At 37.1% G+C, this 19,727-nt stretch overlaps 2 protein-coding genes and 2 long non-coding RNA genes across 4 annotated transcripts; 3 read left to right on the top strand and 1 right to left on the bottom strand.

The window, feature by feature from the left end:
* Positions 1-79: 79 nt before the first annotated feature.
* LOC108360793 (uncharacterized) lies at positions 80-718 on the top strand. Its single transcript, XR_001847183.1, has 4 exons — positions 80-220; positions 281-342; positions 435-562; positions 619-718. It is a non-coding gene; the product is annotated as an uncharacterized LOC108360793 (long non-coding RNA).
* A 1,070-nt stretch (positions 719-1,788) lies between these two features.
* Positions 1,789-2,464, top strand: LOC108360787 (uncharacterized). The gene is made up of 3 exons (XR_001847182.1): positions 1,789-2,041; positions 2,120-2,332; positions 2,391-2,464. It is a non-coding gene; the product is annotated as an uncharacterized LOC108360787 (long non-coding RNA).
* Positions 2,465-2,472: 8 nt separating this feature from the next.
* On the top strand, positions 2,473-10,413 carry p53 (transcription factor p53). The gene is made up of 11 exons (XM_017613218.1): positions 2,473-2,526; positions 2,587-2,832; positions 5,043-5,159; positions 5,221-5,260; positions 5,488-5,514; positions 8,651-8,701; positions 8,775-9,048; positions 9,145-9,382; positions 9,578-9,696; positions 9,763-10,059; positions 10,124-10,413. The coding sequence occupies exons 2-11, from the start codon at positions 2,696-2,698 to the stop codon at positions 10,141-10,143; spliced, it is 1,320 nt and encodes a 439-aa protein (XP_017468707.1). The 5' UTR covers positions 2,473-2,526; positions 2,587-2,695; the 3' UTR covers positions 10,144-10,413.
* On the bottom strand, positions 5,525-7,653 carry LOC108360786 (putative gustatory receptor 94a). The gene is made up of 2 exons (XM_017613220.1): positions 5,933-7,653; positions 5,525-5,880 (listed from the first exon to the last, which is right to left on the bottom strand). Exons 1-2 carry the CDS (start codon positions 6,890-6,892, stop codon positions 5,698-5,700), a joined length of 1,143 nt encoding a protein of 380 aa, XP_017468709.1. The 5' UTR covers positions 6,893-7,653; the 3' UTR covers positions 5,525-5,697.
* Positions 10,414-19,727: the final 9,314 nt, after the last annotated feature.

Raw genomic sequence — 19,727 nt, 5'->3', positions numbered from 1 at the left:
CTCATGATGCAATAATGAAAGGTGTTATACGTTGGCAACTTCTCGCTCTAATCCGCCATCTTGAACTAGCTTAGGAGAAACTGTGTTGTTTCTTTGCTATTTTCACTGAACATTTCCCAAAATATTAGAAAAAAATTCTGAACAAGCTACATTGATTCAATTTTCGTTGTTCGTTTTGTTCTTATTCGCTGACATTTGTTTTCCAATTGCGTGAAATTTGGTAAGTATTGTAATAAAACCGAATGATTTTACAAACAAATTATAATTTTGCATTTATTAGGTCATTTCCTTAGTGTTTCGCTGACCGACCTGTGCTGGTATTGTGATTAAGAGCTAATACACGTAAGTTACAACATATTATTTTGACTTTATTGATGAACCATTCCATTTGAGCTCTTTGTTATTTCAAAACCTAATGAACCATTTATTCGCAGATTTTTCGGACGATTCTGCTGTGCTGCGTTCCTGCTCCGCCTGTATATTGCTCCGCCCGTATTTTATAGTGTTGCGTTCCTGTTGCGCCTTTGCATTAGTGTGTGCGTTGTGATTTAGACACGTTGAAGTAAGTTGAAACCAGGTTCTCGTTTGTTAAAAACCTAAAAAACCATTTATTTGCAGATTTTTTGTATGCTTCTGCTGTGCTGCGTTCCTGCTCCACCCGTGTATTAGATTGCTGCGTTCCTGTTAACATACATATCGTCGCTTAAAGTACAAAACCGCGTAANCAGATTTTACGGTTAGAAAACGTCTTAAAATGTAGACGTCTACATTTTCAGACACTATTTGGAACGAACTGTGAACACCCCATTTATTTCGATATGGGAAAAGCCAGAAAAACCTTTCTGTTACATTTCGGAAATCAGTTTCAAAAATAAAAGTTGCACGATATGACTGCAGTTGAGAGAGTGCGAATCGATTTCGAAAATATATTTCAACTTGCTCGTGCTGCATTATCTTAATTAGTAATTAAAACATCATTATGACCATTTTCAACGGTTATGTATTTTATTTGCTAGATGTTACTCAGTTTGGCACCTCCAAATATTTGCATGAACGAACAGGCATGAAATATATGTGCAAAACTGCAAATATTCAACAGTTGGCAGCATTGCGCAAGATAGTGGATTTGCGTTCCACATTTGTCGTTCAATAGTGATGTGCTGAGTCGATACTATGCAGTATTGATCGACACTCGGTACCGATTTAAAAAGTATCCAATTCTTTCGATACACGGTACCGAAACGTTTAGGCTTCCAATTAGAACGCATGTGTAGGGGCTAATAGAGGTTTTAATTTCCATTTTCCATCGCCACAATGCAGATAAACTCTTCCTTATAGAAATCATTTTTTTCTAAATGAATCGGACAATGTTATCTCTGTAGGCCTGAAAGACTTCGTTCATCCGTAAAAGCATTTTTCTAAAATTTTAGATCTACGATGGTGGAAACTGATAAAACGGAATTTTACTGTTGCGACAATATCAAGAAGGCGATGAGAGTGTTTGATATGTGGTTTCCACATTGCTTAGTACAAATTGTTCAACTTTTGGGAAAGCATCGTCTTACACGTACTAATTAGTACGTAAAATTAGTGAGACATATTCATAGTCGAAATAAAGTCGATGCAACTTTTTTTGATAGATATTTTGTTATAAATTATGTCAAAAAGCTGAAATTGTGTGTAGAATCGGTATTGGGCATCGAAAGGAAGTATTGGGTGCCGAAATATTTCTGAAGTATTGGGTACTGAGTATTGGGTACCGTCAACTCAGCACATCACTATCGTTCAGCAGCCGGTTTTGTTGAGTGCGCGATCTACCGCTTTCGTATTTGTAAAAAATTATATACAAATTTAATTTGATTGTTTAGTAGACCTTCACACCAAAGAAAAATATATAAACTTTCCATTTGATTGACGCGAATATTGAAACTTGGCAATCTTTACTGGAGGGCGCATTAAAAAAAATTTCCTTTCTACAAAAATCTATTGAAATAATTGATTTTGAGTATATCCAGCCACTATTCGATGAAAAACGTGAATGGTAAGCGCCGAAGAGGCATACAATTGTTCAAAAATAGTGCATAAACGTCTACATACATCGCATTCGACAACTTATCAGGGAAGCCACTTCGAATTTCATCACAATCCACACCTGCAGCATACAAAGAAGCTGAAGGAGGATTTGCTAAAGCAGAGTCTGCAAAATTTCCAAGGTCAAGCTTCAAATTTCCAAGATGATTCAAAATCACTGCGAAAATAGTTGCAATAGCAACGCAGTGTCAAGTCCCATAAAAAATCCGGTCCCATCTGATACGGACGTACAACATGACAGGTGTATTTGCAGACAAAATATTGATGAGTTTAAAATTTAACAGCCTCTTTTTTTCCAGAAATAAGGAGCAATATAAGCTTAATAAAGATAATACAAACGTTACATTTCGACAGTATTCTGAATCGGAGCTTCNGCGCAGTGTCAAGTCCCATAAAAAATCCGGTCACATCTGATACGGACGTACAACATGACAGGTGTATTTGCAGACAAAATATTGACGAGTTTAAAATTTAACAGCCTCTTTTTTTTTCCAGGAATAAGGAGCAATATAAGCTTACTAAAGATAATACAAACGTTACATTTCGACAGTATTCTGAATCGGAGCTTCTTCAGGGCTTCCTAGGGCAAAATGTGGAACAATTCATGAGCAATTTGGCCACGGATAAATTTGATAACTTTGTTTCTGATGCGAATTCTGGATACGAGCAACTTGATGAATTGGAAAATGGGAGGCCATTGCCGTTAACTCCCGAAAATTATCCCAACAGCGTTATTACCAAGTAACTACCCCTTGACCTCTAATGGCCAGTTTTTCAGTGCACGGCCGAGGTTTAAACTCGGTTTAAACGCCCGATCTGGCTGGTTTAAACTAAGATTAGCCAATCAGATATCAGTCAGCTCTTCGATTTAAACTCGGTTTACTTAATCTAAGTTTAAACTGGCACTGAAAAACTGNACTTGATGAATTGGAAAATGGGAGGCCATTGCCGTTAACTCCGGAAAATTATCCCAACAGCGTTATTACCAAGTAACTACCCCTTGATCTCTAATGGCCAGTTTTTCAGTGCACGGCAGAGGTTTAAAGTCGGTTTAAACGCCCGATCTGGCTGGTTTAAACTAAGATTAGCCAATCAGATATCAGTCAGCTCTTCGATTTAAACTCAGTTTACTTAATCTAAGTTTAAACTGGCACTGAAAAACTGGCCCTAAATTGACCAATTGTTATTGTTTTTTCCTACATATATATATAGTATGTTCCAATAGCATTACGGTTTACAGGATTTAGTCAGAACTTGCAGGAAGTCGTTCCCATAGACATACACTCGGGAAGGGGGAACACTTTTTAGAGATTAACTGCGCGACTGTTCCTTGTCAGAAGTTACAGGATTTAATCCGGAGTTTTTTCCTGTAAGTTCNCCTAAATTGACCAATTGTTATTGTTTTTTCCTACATATATGTATAGTATGTTCCAATAGCATTACGGTTTACAGGATTTAGTCAGAACTTGCAGGAAGTCGTTCCCATAGACATACACTCGGGAAGGGGGAACACTTTTTAGAGATTAACTGCGCGACTGTTCCTTGTCAGAAGTTACAGGATTTAATCCGGAGTTTTTTCCTGTAAGTTCATGAAATGTGTCAAACGATGGGCAGGGTTGCATTTGCAAACAAAAACAACGCGGTGAAGCAAAGAACTTTGTATTTGTTAGAAAATGGAAGTAAACGAAATATTTGAATATGTAACAGACAAATACATAGTATGTACGTACGTATGTATGTAGTCTGTTCCTTTGAGCTTCGGATTAAAACCTGTGCAACTGTCAAACTACAAATTTACTCTTCCAAGTGAGTTAAAAAGATAACAGATGCAGAAGTGTACGAGAACGCAAAAGGCACTATTTCCTGGACTGATTTGGGAGAAATATCACTAAATAATTATTTAAATCTATACATATTCAAATAAATCGTTGTTTACTTCCATTTTTTTAACAAATACCAGGTTCTTTTCTTTTACCGCGTTCTGTTTTTGTTTACAAATGCAACCATGCCCATCGTTTGACACTTTTCAAGGACTTTCAGGATTCGAAACTCCAGACTCCTGCAACTTCTGACTAGGAACAGTTGCTCAGTTACTCTCTTAAAAGTGTTCCCACTTACCGCTTTTATGTCTATAGGATCGACTAGGAAGTTATCACTAAATCCCGTAAACCGTCTTGAGGGATTTCCGCGCATGTTCAAGTTAATTCAGCATAGTGGCAGCACTATTTTGCGCTACCTTTGTTCGCTACGTCGTGGAAAACAGCTGTTTTGTGGAATTTAACTTTTATGTAATGCTGCCATATTGGGTAAATGTTTTTGTGTTGGAGTGCACTTCATAATTTTATGATTTTTCATAGTTTCCAAGTTTTTAAATGTTTAATTTTATAAAGGTAAAGCGCTTAAATGCAATGAGCTATAAATAAGCCCAAAACTGTGTCTTCATTACAATAGAATTCCTATAACAAAATGCGTTGAGAAACTTTTTTTAGCGATAAAGTGGCAACACTTGTATTGCGCATCTTTTGTGTCCTTTGCATTTCTTGTGTGTTTTATATTTTATCTAGATGCGTTCTTTTATCTGTTCATCCGACAATCGTTTAACTTTTATGGAATTTTAGGGAATATAAGCATAATTTGGTATTGAAAAGTTGATATTTTTCCCATAATGTCGTGGCATAAAATAAGGTAATTTTTTGTGTGTAAATTTTGCCAAGTGTTTCTTGGATTGGTAGATTACTTGAAGGTATAATCAACCCAACCTTGCAACTGCTGCTCTACATAGTACCTACATTTTGTTTAACTTTTATAAGTGACGGACTTGCAAATTATTGGCAGGTACACAACTTTATATGTAAATAAGTACAATAGCAGAATTCACGCGGATATATGTATTTACATTAAATTGCGAATAAATTCTATATACATATGTATGTAATAAATTTTGTATCTAGCGAATATTCGTGCAGCTCAAATCAAACCAACAAGGACATAACCATAATCGACATGGCTCACAATTCGGATGCATCTAACCCTCATGAGGAGATTTGCAAGGAGGAAGAGGATATTATGTAAGTGTGAATGTGCGCATGTCGACCTTGAACATTATCTTACTTTTGTTATATTTTGCAGACCAAGTGATGAACCGTATTCATACCTGCAAGGGCTTAATGTAAGTTGACTAAGGGCCGGTTCTTCAATGTCTGATTAGCACAAATCGGAGGTAGAAGCTCTGGTTATGCACAACTACTGATTTATTGATCACATGTTACATGCATGATGTCGAAATCGTCGATAGTGTAGCGGTAGTGATAACCAGACATTGAACAACCGGCCCCAAATGATTACAATCGCTTAACTAGTTGTATGCTGATAACCTTTTTTTTTGTTACTTTATAGTCGGATAACCTCATGCAGTTCAGTCAGGTAAGCAAACAAAATATTTCACGCAATGTTTACACATACATATGTATGTAGTATATCTATTGCTTTTTACTTCAATGAAAAGCGCAACGTAAGATCGCTTTGTACGAATATGAGTAGAAAGCCCGTTACCGCCGATAAAACCTGTGATGTAATAGTTTTTATTAATTACTATTTCAAATGCTTTCACGTACTTTCATATAAACTTACATCTTGGAAAAGAGAAATATTTATTTCTAAGAGGCCGAGGGGCTGAATTTTATATTTGATTACAAGAACAAGCAAAGAAAATTCTTCTACCGATTGCTTGAATCGGACGTCTGCGTGTGTAAGGCTAATGCGTTGAAGAATCAACCCTGTCTCTTGCACCTGAAATTGAAAATATGTAACTTGTATTTGGTCTTTATAAGCTGTAACATACCTTCAGCCGATTTTCATCGCAGATCTGTGCTTGCAATAACACCTCGACCACCGATATCACCAGAAAAACTGCATTTGTTAAAGCATTGAAAACGTTATAAGGCTCATTGTTAACCAATGTATCGGCAATTGCTAAATACTGCGTAAAGCAACTAGCTGTGATGCCACATAAATTGCACATCAAAGAGCAAATTAGTGGAACAGAATGTAACTGCAAATGTATTGTTGTCTGCTCACAAATAATTTTGTATTTTTGTGCAAGTAAATCCAAACGGTCAGCTAGTTCACAGAAACGTTGCATGCGATAGAATGGCTTGTGTAAACTCATCTGCAAGGCGGTCTGCAAGCAATTGACTTCATTGACAACTTCGCCTAAATGTTCATTTAATGTTGTCACAAGCAATTTGCTAATTACCAAAGTCCCAAAAAAGATGTTGGGAAACATTTGTGACACTATCATTGGCAGGAGAGTATATAAAGTCCACATAAGATTCTTGTCAGGTTCATTATACATTTGTTGCAATATCAAAGTCACTTCTTGCATAATGGGAATTAATAAACTTTTAAGAAATACTAGTCTATTGGAACTCACTACCATCCTTGCACGCACATCAAAGAAGTGCATAGTCTCAAACAATGCGACGCCATTCAGAGATTGCGCCCAAATCCTTGTTAGACAGAGGGCGGTTAAGTAGCTTATAATGCTCGCTAAAATATTCATATAACTATACAATTTAACTGCATTTTTCAAATCGAACTGGCCTGTTCGTAAGTCGTTAATGACATCGTGACCATAAGATATTGTAAACACCAGTGTTATGACCAGCGAATATACTGTCATTATGTACGAAGTGTAAAAACGGCGTTGGCGCAGGGATAGTGTATTTGGCGACAAACCTAACAACATCAAAGTAACAGTAAAGAAACCGATGAAAAATTTTAAACTTTTGTAATCCTCCATAATTAAAGCGCACGGTTTTTTTAACAAACTTAATTCGAATTTTGATAGTTTTGATACGACTTTTTGAATTCCTCCTGTGAAATCCTTCTGTGTAACCTTTTCTATGCGCCGCTCTATTTGTTTGTTATTGCTTAATGCGCGTTAATTACATTTTAATTGTGCGTTACTATCTGCCAGTATCAGTCAAGCGGCTTGCGAGGCGCGGGCTAATTTTGGTGTTTATTTATTAGATATTTAGGAATTAGTTTTCGTGTGCAGCAGAAGTAATAAAGTGATGGGAATAACCTAACCATATTTTTCGGCAATTTTTGTCCGGTAATGTATTATTTACGTAGCGGTTCGTACGCTACGACTTTAGTAATCTTCTTCCATTTATTTCAACTTTTTGCTTTATTAAATGTAATTACTGTTAAACGCGTCCAAAATTCAACATTAGACAAATTCTCAAAAAATTTTAAGATAAAATTATAATAAAATATAAATTAAAATATCAAATATATGGATATGTACATTCAAAATATAAATTAAAAGAAGTGAATAAAAACTTATCACAAACACAAAGTTTGTAGAGTTACAAAAGCAGGGTCCGAAAACAATAGTTATTTTCGAAATTTGATTTCAAGAAGTCAGTCGGATAGAATTTGTCTTTTCAACAATGTGATGATTGTTAGCCAAGGAATGTTAATCCTATATGATATAATTTTTTTTTTACTTTTTTCAAAAAAGTCAGCAATTAACCGTTTTTACTCATATTTTTTCAATTAAAATAGTAGTCAAATTTTAACTTTTCCAGTTAAAAATAAAATTTAAAATTTGACTTACATTTTTTCAGCAAAAAATAAAAGTTAAAATTTTACTTATTTTTTTTCATCAAATATAAATGTTAAAATCTGACTTTTATTTTTTTCATTCAAAAATAGCAGTTTACATAGTCACAATATAATATGTTTTAAATGTAAAAATACACATATCTTTAATTACTAACTTATATATATGACTGAAAAAATAAAAGTAAAATTTTAACTTTTATATTTGACTGAAAAAATAGAAGTCAAATTTTAACTTTTAATTTTGAGTGAAAATTTATCGGTGAAAATATAACTATTATTTACTGACTTGAAAAAAAGCATATGCATTAGTGTTTACGATTAATCGATTATACAATTAATTCCAGCAACTAACACGTTAGTTTACAGATAGAGTTCTTACTGGGTTGTAACTCAAGTTAACTTACCGCATTTGTTTTGTATATAAAATGTATGTACATATATGTACATATGTGTTTCACCAGAAGTCACAAGTACTTTCATAAGTTTGCATGCATTCATCTGGTTCCTTCTGTTATACATATCGGACGCGTTACTAAAGTTTCGCTCTTACTCATACAGCTGCACAACACTCAAACACAAACAAACGAACAAGCGGCGTAGTAAAGGAACCAATACAATAACAACGAAGAGTAAGCGAATGAAATTGTTTACAAACAACACGAAATTATGAATGAAAACAAAAAATGCTTAGTCAGATTTTATTGTTGGCTTTCGTGGTCGCTCTACGGTGAGTTGGTGAGTCAGTAAGCCAGTTAGTCGTTAATTTGCTTGCAGCCAAACAGGAGTAACAAAATGAAGCTCTTACATTTATGTCGCCGTTATGAGGGCTATGTAAATAAGCAAATGATTTTATTTTAAGCAAATAACAATTTAAATTGTTTATATTTAACACAATACATAAAATAAATATTCTCTCTTTTTCACACAGCAATCGGCCATACAGGAGCTATTAATGAAGGAACAATTGGATGTTAAACCGGTGAGTGTATTTGTTTAATATATATTCGTAATGTGCATTCCAATGTAAGTGAACACCTTTTTTTTCTCCTTAGAATTTAGATGTATTGCCTACATTCGAGGAGCATGACACCGGCGGTTACAAGTTTGACTTACAAGTCTGCAGTAGAGGTAAAGCTCAAAAGGGTTGGATGTTTTCGTCTACTCGCAAGAAGCTCTATATACGCATGAATGATATTTTTACGGTGGATGTAATATACGTGCCGAAGCTGCCTTTGCAACAGTTACGTGTACGCGTGCTGATGAGTTTCAAGAACGAGGTGAGCGAGCCTGTTTTGCGTTGCCAAAATCACCTAAGCAAAGATACTGGTAAGTGGTTTTCCCCTTCACTTCTGTTATATTCTGCTGCTGTTAATGGGGATGTTTACAGCAAGAACTTACATTTTGTTTTCAACCACCTTATAGAATCTCACCCGAAGCGGCGTCAGAGTTTGCTACGCTGTGAGAATCCTTCCGCTGAATACTGTGGCACACCTGATGGTAAAAGCATTCATGATCGCTACTCGGTTTTAATTCCATTGGGTGCGTCTGTCATAAAGAATGATAATACCATAAGGCAAACGATCGCCATCAAGTTTACTTGCCAGAATTCGTGCATTGGGCGCAAGGAGACAAGCTTAATATTTCTGCTGGAGGGCATGAGGTGAGTGACGGTGAGGGGGCTATCTATCAGCTGATAGATGACGCACGTTTCTAATGACAATGCAATGTGTAGTGTATAAGTGAACATGTTGCTACATGCAACCTTGCGCTAGCTATCATTATTGTGAAAGTCTTATATAGCAATTGTGCTTATAAAAAACGTATTATGCATTTCATTTGTTCTATTTACGTTTAGTGGTGAAATACTTTCACAGCGTGTAATGGATGTGAAAATCTGCTGCTGCCCCAAACGAGACCACAAGGCAGACGAGCGCAATAGAATAGTGGCTGCATCAAAGCGGAAATCAAATGAAGGTAAGCCCTAGTCAACTTTTTCTATTATTTATTTCTTTTAAGTAAGCCTTTGTGTTACTGCCACAGATATGTCCGCTCGCGCTCCAAAATTAAAGAAAAAGAAGAATAACACGCAAGCCTTTGCCAAAGATGAAGATACTAGTAGTGATTTAGAAGACAGTGATAGTGGCTTTAGTACAGCACAAGATGTGGATTTGCAGGCAACATCTAGCGGCAACTATCGCATTGTCATTGAGTTGGATAAAGAATTGATGCAAAAGGCGTTGGAATGTTTCAATCAGGCGATAGCTCTACGCATGTTTGAAGAACCGCAACAAGCGAAGCACTACAATAAAATGTGTCGAAAGCTAATGCGGGTTCGAGGTAAGACAAATTTGACTCCATTTAAATTAACAATTTTTTATGAGTGTATTCTTTTTCATTACAGATAAGCTGAAGAAGGTGTAATTTTATAAATTTATAAGTCATATCAGTTAAATAGGTCGCCTTAATTATCTATAAGTAAAATAGGTTTAAATTACTCGATAGCATTAGTTTTATATCGAGTAGCGTACAGAATCGGGCATATGATTTGCAACCAAATTCAAAATGATATTGTTTACCATTTAATTTTTAAGAATTTTCAATTAAAATAGGGTAGAAAAAATAGTTTCATCAAAATTTCCAACTTTCTTCTCAGAAGTGTTAAATTTTTTTGAGTACTCAGTTTTGTAGCCTCCCTGCAAACCAAAGTTCCCGAAATCTTAAGGAAATCGTTGGGAGTATCTCATTTCTGTAACGATTTTTTTACGAATTTTCAAAGAAAATTATATGAAGTGGTTGACACGAACTCGTAAAGAAATTTCAGTACGAAAAATAAAGAAAATTCCGGAAAAATTCTGAAAGATATTCTTCACATAGCACCATTATTTTCGTTGCTTAACAGATTTTCTTCCGAAATTTCGTAAAAGAATGGAAGTGTGCGTAATTTATTTCATTTTAGAAAATTCGGCAAAAAATCGAATTAAATCTTAACGAATTCTTTAAATTTCTTTACAATGCAGAATACTCTGAAAAAATGGTTTGCAGGGCTATTAAATTTGAGTAAACTAATGTGTGAGATTCAGGTGTCGTAAGAATTACGTGAACATTTTTTTGTTTTTGTTTTTTTTTTTAGTTTTCTACATAATTTTATATGAGTTTTGTTAAAGAATGAACTGTGACTAAGAATTACGTGAAAATTTTGGGCTTGTTTTTAGTTTTCTACATAGTTTTATATGAGTTTTGTTAGAGAATGAACTGTATTTTAAGTGAAAATTCTTAAAATTAAATAAATAAACATAAGTGGCAAACAATATTATTTTGAATTTGGTTGCAAATGATATGTCCGATACTTTTGGGGTTAGGTTTAAGTTTTGTACTATATACGGCTAAGATATTGTATGCATTTATTTCCCAGTGAAATATTTGTCACTACTCAAATTCGGTCATTTGAAGTTTTGTTTTTATGATTATTCTCAGTCTTTCAGAAATATTTGCATTCCATAAAGGAGCGAAAATTTCTGTTTAAGAAGCCTGTTCTGTGTGTAAATTTTTCGTTCTAACTATGTATGCAGTAGATATGTAATAAGTGCCTGTGCATTAAATTTATTTGTTAAAACTTTGTCTTCCGTCTAATTATTCATGTAAATGACAAGTTTTCAAATTAAAAAAAAAAATCAGAATAATAAAAAGCGTGATCTTTGGATGATCGAATAAGACGTTATTTTGCCTCTAATTTTTTACTTTAAATATACATATTTAAGAACGGCCGCTGTGCAGTGCGCGCTACCATTCAGTTTTTCTTTAATAGCGGTTGCCCCTCGGCAGGCAATGGCAAACCTCCAAGTGTATTCCTTCTATGAAAAACAGTTCATCATAAAAATACAATCGCCGTTCGGAGTCAGGGGGGTAAAACTGTAGATCCTTCCTCTTTGTGTGACAACATCAAGGCAACAAATCGGAGGAGAAGATCGGCCAAACACTAACATATTGTGTAAGCGCCAATCTATTACTATTATTATATATTTTTTTTTTTCGTAGGAGAGGGAAATGCTTTATGCACTGGCCGGAGGCGCTAGTCCCTATACTACCTTTCCCGAGTGTGGGACTCCCACCGAAGCGTGTTGGGCTACCCACTAAAACCCAAATTCCCACAATTTTGTATGCCTTCAGATGAAGGAGCGCGCTGCTAGAGCCTCGGGGCTGCTCTTTTTGTAGGGACGTTTCCTTCGGGTGTCCTCAGTAGACATNTAAGAATTCCGCATCTGGCACCGCAATTCTGTATGCCTTCAGATGCAGGAGCGCGCTGCTAGAGCCTCCGGGCTGCTCTTTTTGTAGGGACGTTTCCTTCGGGTGTCCTCAGTAGACATCCGTCCTCTCGTTTGCAGCGTAGTACGAATTTCACGTATCTCGCAACTGCTTTTCCCACTTGCCTGCACTGGAGATCATTACCCCAATTATGTTGTTCGGAAATATGTCTCCGTATCTTTCTTCCAACATTCTGCACGAAATCAAGAAGTGTTCGCAGGTGAAGAATGTATGGTGCACATTATCTTCGTAGTGACAGAACGGTGAGTCCACCCTTCCCATTCTATGAAGATATTCTCGGAAGTAACCATGACCGGTGAGGAATTGCGTCAGGTAGAAATCGACTTCTCCATGTGGTCTGTTCAACCATGTTTGAAGGTCAGCTATCAGGGTGTGCGTCCATCGACCTTTTGTGCTCGCCTTCCAGTTTTGTTACCACTGCTGGATTAGTTGCTCGACCTATCTCTCTGAAAAAAGGAAGAAGGTTATCAGTTCATTGGAATATTTGTGTATGCATGTTACCTGTAATTTTGGGGGTGGTAATTCAGAGGTGGTCCCATAATAATTTGGTTTAGATCCGATTATTGGATCATGAAGAATTTAACGGTACTCCAAAATTTTCATATAGGCTTTTAAGTCGGTTGTGCTTTTAACTTAAAAATTTCTTGTTATAAATAGCATTTAACAAATGATTTTTGACGAAATTTCTTTATTCTTTTAAGTTGCAATTATTAGTAATCTCATAACTACCTAATATATGTAACTATTAATCGTGAATGCAACATTTGCAAAAAAAAAAATTTAAGTTATTTTGTGAGTTTTAAGTTTTGCTTACTAAATAAAACTTATGTTTTAAGTTTTTGTTTCCTCAGAAAGCAAAAGTACATTCTTCTGATGCGTTTTTTAGGAAGCGGTAGAGAGCAAAAATATCGTCAAATAAATATCGTAAAAATAATTATGTGGCACTCTTTAACAAGGATGCGAAGACGAATATGAAAGAAAGCGAACATGCATACGAAGGCCATCACGAATACGAAACGAACATGAAGACAAATACCGGGTCGAATAAGAAGAATACGAGGAAACCGAATATGAACACAAAGACGAATATGACGACGAAGATGTATTCGAATACGAATACGAAGACGAAGACCAAATTGCCTTCACCATAACCATTACCAATAAAACTACCTTTACCAATATCATTGCAATTCCCACCATTATTTTTATATTTATCCTTTATCCTTAAAGAAGTAAAATAAGTTCAACGTTTTTTTTAGATAAAAAGTGAAATAAATAAAAATTAGGGAAAAAATTTACGTTTGGTCATATTTAAACATTTTTTTAATACTTTATTGCATTTTTTTCTGACTTTCTTCGGTTTAGAGTAGCGCTTTTGCTGCCGTAGCCGGGTGCTTAGATGTGCCTACTGCCGCTCGGAAAGTCCCATGTCTCCAATTTCTGGTTCTAGCAGCATCAAAAAAGTTTTTTTTTTCAAACAGCGGTCGCCCCTCTGAAGGCAATGGCAAACCTTCGTGTGTAGTTATCTCCATTTGTGTCACAACATCGAGAAGCAGAACACGAATTGGAGCAGAAGCTCGGCCAATTACGTAGAAAACGTTTAAGCGCATCCTGGTATGGATGCTCTTAATCTCCAAATAGCCTAGGACCTAATTTTGAAACTTTTTAGGGGTTTCTCTTAATCTGGAAAAAGCCTTGAAAACTAAGAAAAACTCAATACTTTTACTGAGTGGTCAAGATTTGTATGAAATGAAAAAAACACCGGTTTGTGCGATAAAATCCGGCTTATTTGAAATTCGAAAAATTTAAATTTCAAAAAACCAACCACAAGCTTAGTCAGGGATCTGACTATTGCCCCTGGTAGTACATTGTTAAAAGCGTCCTCGATATCAAGAAAGGCTCTTGCACTTAAAATAAAAGGATAATATTTTACATGCTTGTAAATGACCTGATAAAACAGCTCTTTTGACTTTTCTAAAGGATTTAAGAAAAATAAAAATTTCGAACCGCACTAATGCTCCATGCTGCACCTCTTAGAATTATAGTAGAGAGGGGAGATTCATGGAGGACCATTACTACACGAATTACTAAAATTTGAATCTTGTTCCGGTTCGCACTGCAGGATTTTTATTTTTTTCTTACGAGGTCTATTGTATATATCGACACTTGAGTGGAAGATCGACCTATCTCGGCAGCCAGTTCGAAAACGTCCTATCTCAGAAAACTTTTCAAGAACGCCCTATTTCAGAATTTTATTGATAAAGTACATATCTCAGAACTTATTTGAAGAACGCCCTATCACAGAGTTCCGTTCAAAAATGCCTTATCTCAAATGAAAATTTAATCAAAATGTGCTGAGATAAGCGTTTACTTTTAAACAATTGCACATATGTTCGCTTAGGAGAAGCCATTGAACTTTTAGGGCATTCGCAAACCTCTATCTGCTGGATTATATCTATGAGTTGTGATTTTAGATTTTATTATCGTCACGGCTATGCTCATTATTTGTGTATTTATGTGTACATTAGGGTGGTCATAAAAAAAATCCAATGAAGGATTTTTTTAGGTTTCACCCCCTTAATAATTAATGCCACTGTCACAGATGCCACATTTAAAGTTTGGTCTCAATATGAGACGGTTAAGACGTGTCACACAGGGGGCAAAGTACAGATTCCTCTATAAAGGCTAAAAAAAATAAAATAATTTTTTTTTTCATTAGTCGCAGGTGTCACATATAAATTTTGGTCCCGATTGGAGTCGTTTAAGGTGTGTCGCAAAGGGGTCATTTGAACTTCGCCCCTTGTGCGACACCCCTAACCGACATTAATCCGGACCAAAATTTATACGTGATATATTTGACTATAGTGGCATCAATTTTCGGTTTTAGACCGAAAAAAAAATTAATTTTAATTTTTTGAGTCTCCATAGAGGAATCTGAACTTTGCCCCTTGTGCGACACCCCTAACCGACATCAATCCGGACCAAAATTTATACGTGACATATTTGACTATAGTGGCATCGATTTAGGGGTGGAGGCTTAGGAAATCCTACATTTAAGGACCACCCCAATGTACATACATAAATTTGTACACACATGTGTACTGTATGTAGCTGGTACGAAACCACAAGAATGTCATCCACAGCATCAGACTCGTACAATTTGTTTGTTGCAAATATCTTTTTCATGTTAATTTCATGCTGCGCATGCGTAATGTTGCACGCGTTGCACCATGTGCAGACAATGCCAAATGCGGGAGCACATGTGTGTTTCACTGTTTCTTCTTTGTTTTTGTTTTTTTTTGTTTTTTTTGAATGCACATAGAACACAAATAACAATTATATATTGCAATTTTAGCGCGCAACAGATGCTGAGTGGCAATTTTTAGCGCATAATTTGTGTACGACGAGTATTGCCACATGTGGCGTTGGCACATGCAACATCACCGCCAACAGCAGCAAGAGCCACACATTGACGACTGGGCATTGACCTATCCTAATGTTGATTGTGTTGCGACAAATTAATGTTTGCAAGAATTGATATTCATACATACAGAACTACTACAGAATATGGGAGAGTATTTCAGATCATATTTTTGTACATAGAAAAAATATTAAATATACCGTTATAACGAATTATTTATAAAACACGACTTCTCTGGCTAGGAGAAACACATTCTATCATTCTTTAATCTTTAAGAGTGTACCGACCGACCTCTTTATGAAGCGCATGCGCAGCTCCACTGAGTGAATGCATTGGGAGCTTGCCAAAATTTTGCAACATTTCAAAATGGGCCATAAACACATTTCATGCCCCAGCGCTCGTTTGTCGATATACATACATATGTACATGCATGCACATATTCGTTTTGGCTCAAATATGGCGCACAATATGGCCGCAAGCCAAGTGTGAGTAGCGGATGTGCGTAGGCCGCCGTTTTTTTTTTTTGTTTGTTTGTGTGGAGGAGCGTAAAATCGCACTTTCAACTGACTAAGCCTAGCCTGTTGGCATACATCAGACTTGGCCAGAAAACACAGAGACAAGCGGAATACCTGTTGTTGCTCGTTTGCTGTTTGCCATTTACGTTTTAAAACCGTTTACGGACTTTGGGGCTTTTTGGGTATGAGTTGCGGTCTTAGCGCGTGATGTGCATTAAATGAGTTAAGTTTTTAAATTAAGTAAAATGAAAATCATAAATAAATTATCGAACTGTTTTGACTCGAGTTATTTTCCAGTTCCAGGCACTCAAACTATGCCATGGTGTTACTTATTTTAGACGAACACTTTGATTTACATACATACATAAGTACATACTTAAGTAGTTTCGAAGCTTTGAATTGTTTCAGGAATTAGATTACTGTCATCGTACTGTCATCAGGTATGTAACTTGATAATAGAAATCGCTGCATCTTTTAGGCGCATCAATATTACATAGTTACATCCTGAGCTAATAAAAGGGAGGTAAAAATAGCAAGCGTCAATGCTTTCTGTTGCTCATTGCGCCTAGAATCGAGATTGGTTTATTTTACTTGAAGGGAGCTCTTAAACACATTCGATGCAGTAATCACCGACAAATTTCTCTAATCTGCAAAAAGATTTGGGGTCAATAGGACCTCCAGTTCAGATGGGGTTCCTGACTTAGTTTTGAAACCGGCTATCACCAACTTAATATCGTCGTTCAGAGACTTGTTTAATGCATGTCTAGCTGAGGGAATCTTCCTGTTAGTTTGGTAGAAGCAAACGCTGGTATTGCTGCCTAAACACGGTAAGCCTCTAACGGTACCTTCTAGTTACAGGAACGTGTTATATGCAACGGTCGTGAAAACGAAGTCCAAGCTAAAGGAGGCATATCTAATAACCAGTTTGACTTCCGAATTGGAAGGTCGACTATTCACCCGGCAAACTTGGCTACACAGCTGGAATGTCATGCAATAAGCGGTTCGCCTTGGCTCGTAGGTTCTGAGGAGTATTGCTTAGTGGTAGCACTAGACATTAAAATGCGTTTAATACGGAAAACTGGGCAAAAATCGTAGACGCACTGGGATACCTTTGTACCTTAGAAGGGTGATACGAAGATATTTCTAAGAGCGCTGGCTGGAGTATGAAACCTTAGAACGTGCGAAAATTCACCAAGGCTATGTGCCTGGTCATTTGCTTTGAAAAATTATTTATGTATGTACGACGCAGTTCTTCTTTCCAAGGTACCCAAAGCAACAGAGATAATGGTTTTGCGGACGACATCGCGGTAGTGGTTGGTGCGAAACACTTAAGCGAAAAGCAATAAAACCATATTTGCCGTATAATAACGGATCCAACAACTCAGAAAGCGGCTTTTGGACTAACCGCTGTATCCCGAATATGAATTTCTGGCTTGATAGAACGCACAGCGAAGTAGATCTGTACTTAACACAGTTCTTAACAGGGCACGAGTGCTTTAAATCGTATATATGATCCACTGCGTAGGGGATGCTATAGATGACGTAAACCATTTGTTCTTCGAATGCTGGACGGAAGATTCGCCGCCGATTTGGAGGAAATTGATCACCTGAATCATTCGTCCGTTCCAGGATCCATTCAGAAAGCGATGAAAAATGGAGATTGACAAGCGACGAAATCGCCGATAAAATGAAAACGTTTAGGGCTGTTGAAAAGCAGAGACGTAGCAGCGGCAACTAATTCCCCCAAATAATTTATACTTTGTGGCAGCCTCGTAAGAAGCGGAATTTGATGGATAAAACATGCTTGGTTACGAAGGAACATGCAATCATTGTGGCTCAATTCATGATTTCCAAGCTAGGCCTCCACGATAGGCCTAACGGACTGAGAGTAAAAGTGCTAGGTTCCAGCATAAAAAAGCCCTCTAGTTTATAGCTGTCCCCAGAGCGACAGAGATAAATCCGTATCGATATCGATGTTGTGATAGAAGAGAGGCACGTATCCAGCAATTACGTACACGTCTTTGTGCAGTAAACAAATTTACGTCCAGCCATAGAAGGAAAGCTCAGCGATGTAATGTGAATGTCACCACCAAGTGCGACCATCTTCGCCATTCGCCTCGCACATGTGCTATCAGTGAAGATGTAGATATCACGCTTTACCAGTTTTGTGGCTCGGTCAATTGCCATCAGTTCCGTTTGAAAGACGCTACAGTGGTCCGGAAGACGAAAGCTAATGGAATGTAATGAAACAGCAGAAAAAAGAGGCCGTCTACTGAACCAAGCTGCAATCCGGCCGATCGCAAGCTAGGAGCTGAAGAGGGAAGCGAGACATACTTTACGCAAAACAGAGAGAGGCGTAAATGAGCGAGTGCGCAGAGTTTGAACTGCTGTACGAAAGAAAAAGCCACGGAAGGTTTTTCAAACAGTCGAGCATGAGGGAATGGGTGTGCCGCCTCATCGGTGGGGAGGAATTGGCAAGGTGCAAGCATTAATTCTTATGCACAATATGGTCAGTTAAGATACCTGACACCTGTACAAATCTACTAGCAAGGTGACCCCGCCATGGACATAGTTGAGAAAATGAAAATATAGCGGATCCGTTGGCTTGGCCATGTCTTTCAAATGGAGTAGGTGGCTACAGAGCCAAACATAAAGAAGAAAAACAAGAATAAAAAGAAGGATATTAATAAGAGAATCACTCTTGCCAACAAGTTATTCTTTGGAATGTGTAGGCAATTGAGCAGTAAACTTCTCTCGATGACCGAAAATCACACTTTGCAAATCTCCCTTCCTGTCCGTCTTGATGTGTGGCGCAGAAGCTTGGACGATGACATTATCTGATAAGACGGTCCCAAAAAGTCCAAGCAAAAGATTCTATGGAGGATTTTTGGCCCTTCACATTTATTAGATAGCCAAATCCATTTAGGCGGAAAAAAGAAGACAAGCACTTAGTAAATTTGAGCCGTTTTGAAACAACCAACGCATGATTTTGTTGAATATTAGTATCATCATCAGAGATAGGCGGTTGTACGTTGAAATATTCTGCAGGAGTGGTTGGCCCAGTGTATTTCGCCAATCTTGCAAGAGGGCCGGACACTACCAGAGAAGGTGTTCAATTATGTTTCGAGCACTTTATCGTAACTGTCGGCACAAATACGAAACAACGCGTGTGGAAAATAGCACTCAGACTACATGCCGTTCGAATAAATCTAGGCTCGGGTATTCGTTTCTCAATACATCGCTGCCAAAAACCTCATACCTATCTAATCCTTTTAAAGGCAGAGAGTAAAACAAGTTCGTTATGCTTTCTGTATAATTTACTCGAGGCTTGCATTGCCCAACTATTTGGGAAGTAGTTAACGGGGTTTCACTACAGACATGACAACACCTGCTTCCCCACCTATTTTCGCACAACGTAGTACATGACCTTGCGGATTGCAAATATCTCGGCTTAAAATATCTATACATATTCCCCATATTGATTTCGATATAAGTAGACTCGATTGTTGTTCTTGCACCAGTTTTGAAGCCATAATTAAAGACGCTACACCATTAAGTCCATGCACTGTATCATACCAGCAACTATTCCTGTAAAGCCCACAGGTGATCCTCATGAAAATATTAACTGACGATAGGCGTAGAGTGCATTCAGAGGAGCCCCAGGTGTTGTGAAAGTATATCTAGTGGTTAAGTTTCACAATAAAACTCCCGGCACCCATCCCGCACTCGATCTTTGTGCCAAGTCC

Source organism: Rhagoletis zephyria, unplaced genomic scaffold (genome assembly GCF_001687245.7).
Source record: "Rhagoletis zephyria isolate East Lansing unplaced genomic scaffold, Rhagoletis_zephyria_1.1 Rzeph_scaffold_00629, whole genome shotgun sequence".
NCBI classification, from domain to species: Eukaryota; Metazoa; Arthropoda; class Insecta; order Diptera; family Tephritidae; genus Rhagoletis; species Rhagoletis zephyria.
This window is presented reverse-complemented; position numbering and strand designations above follow the sequence as displayed.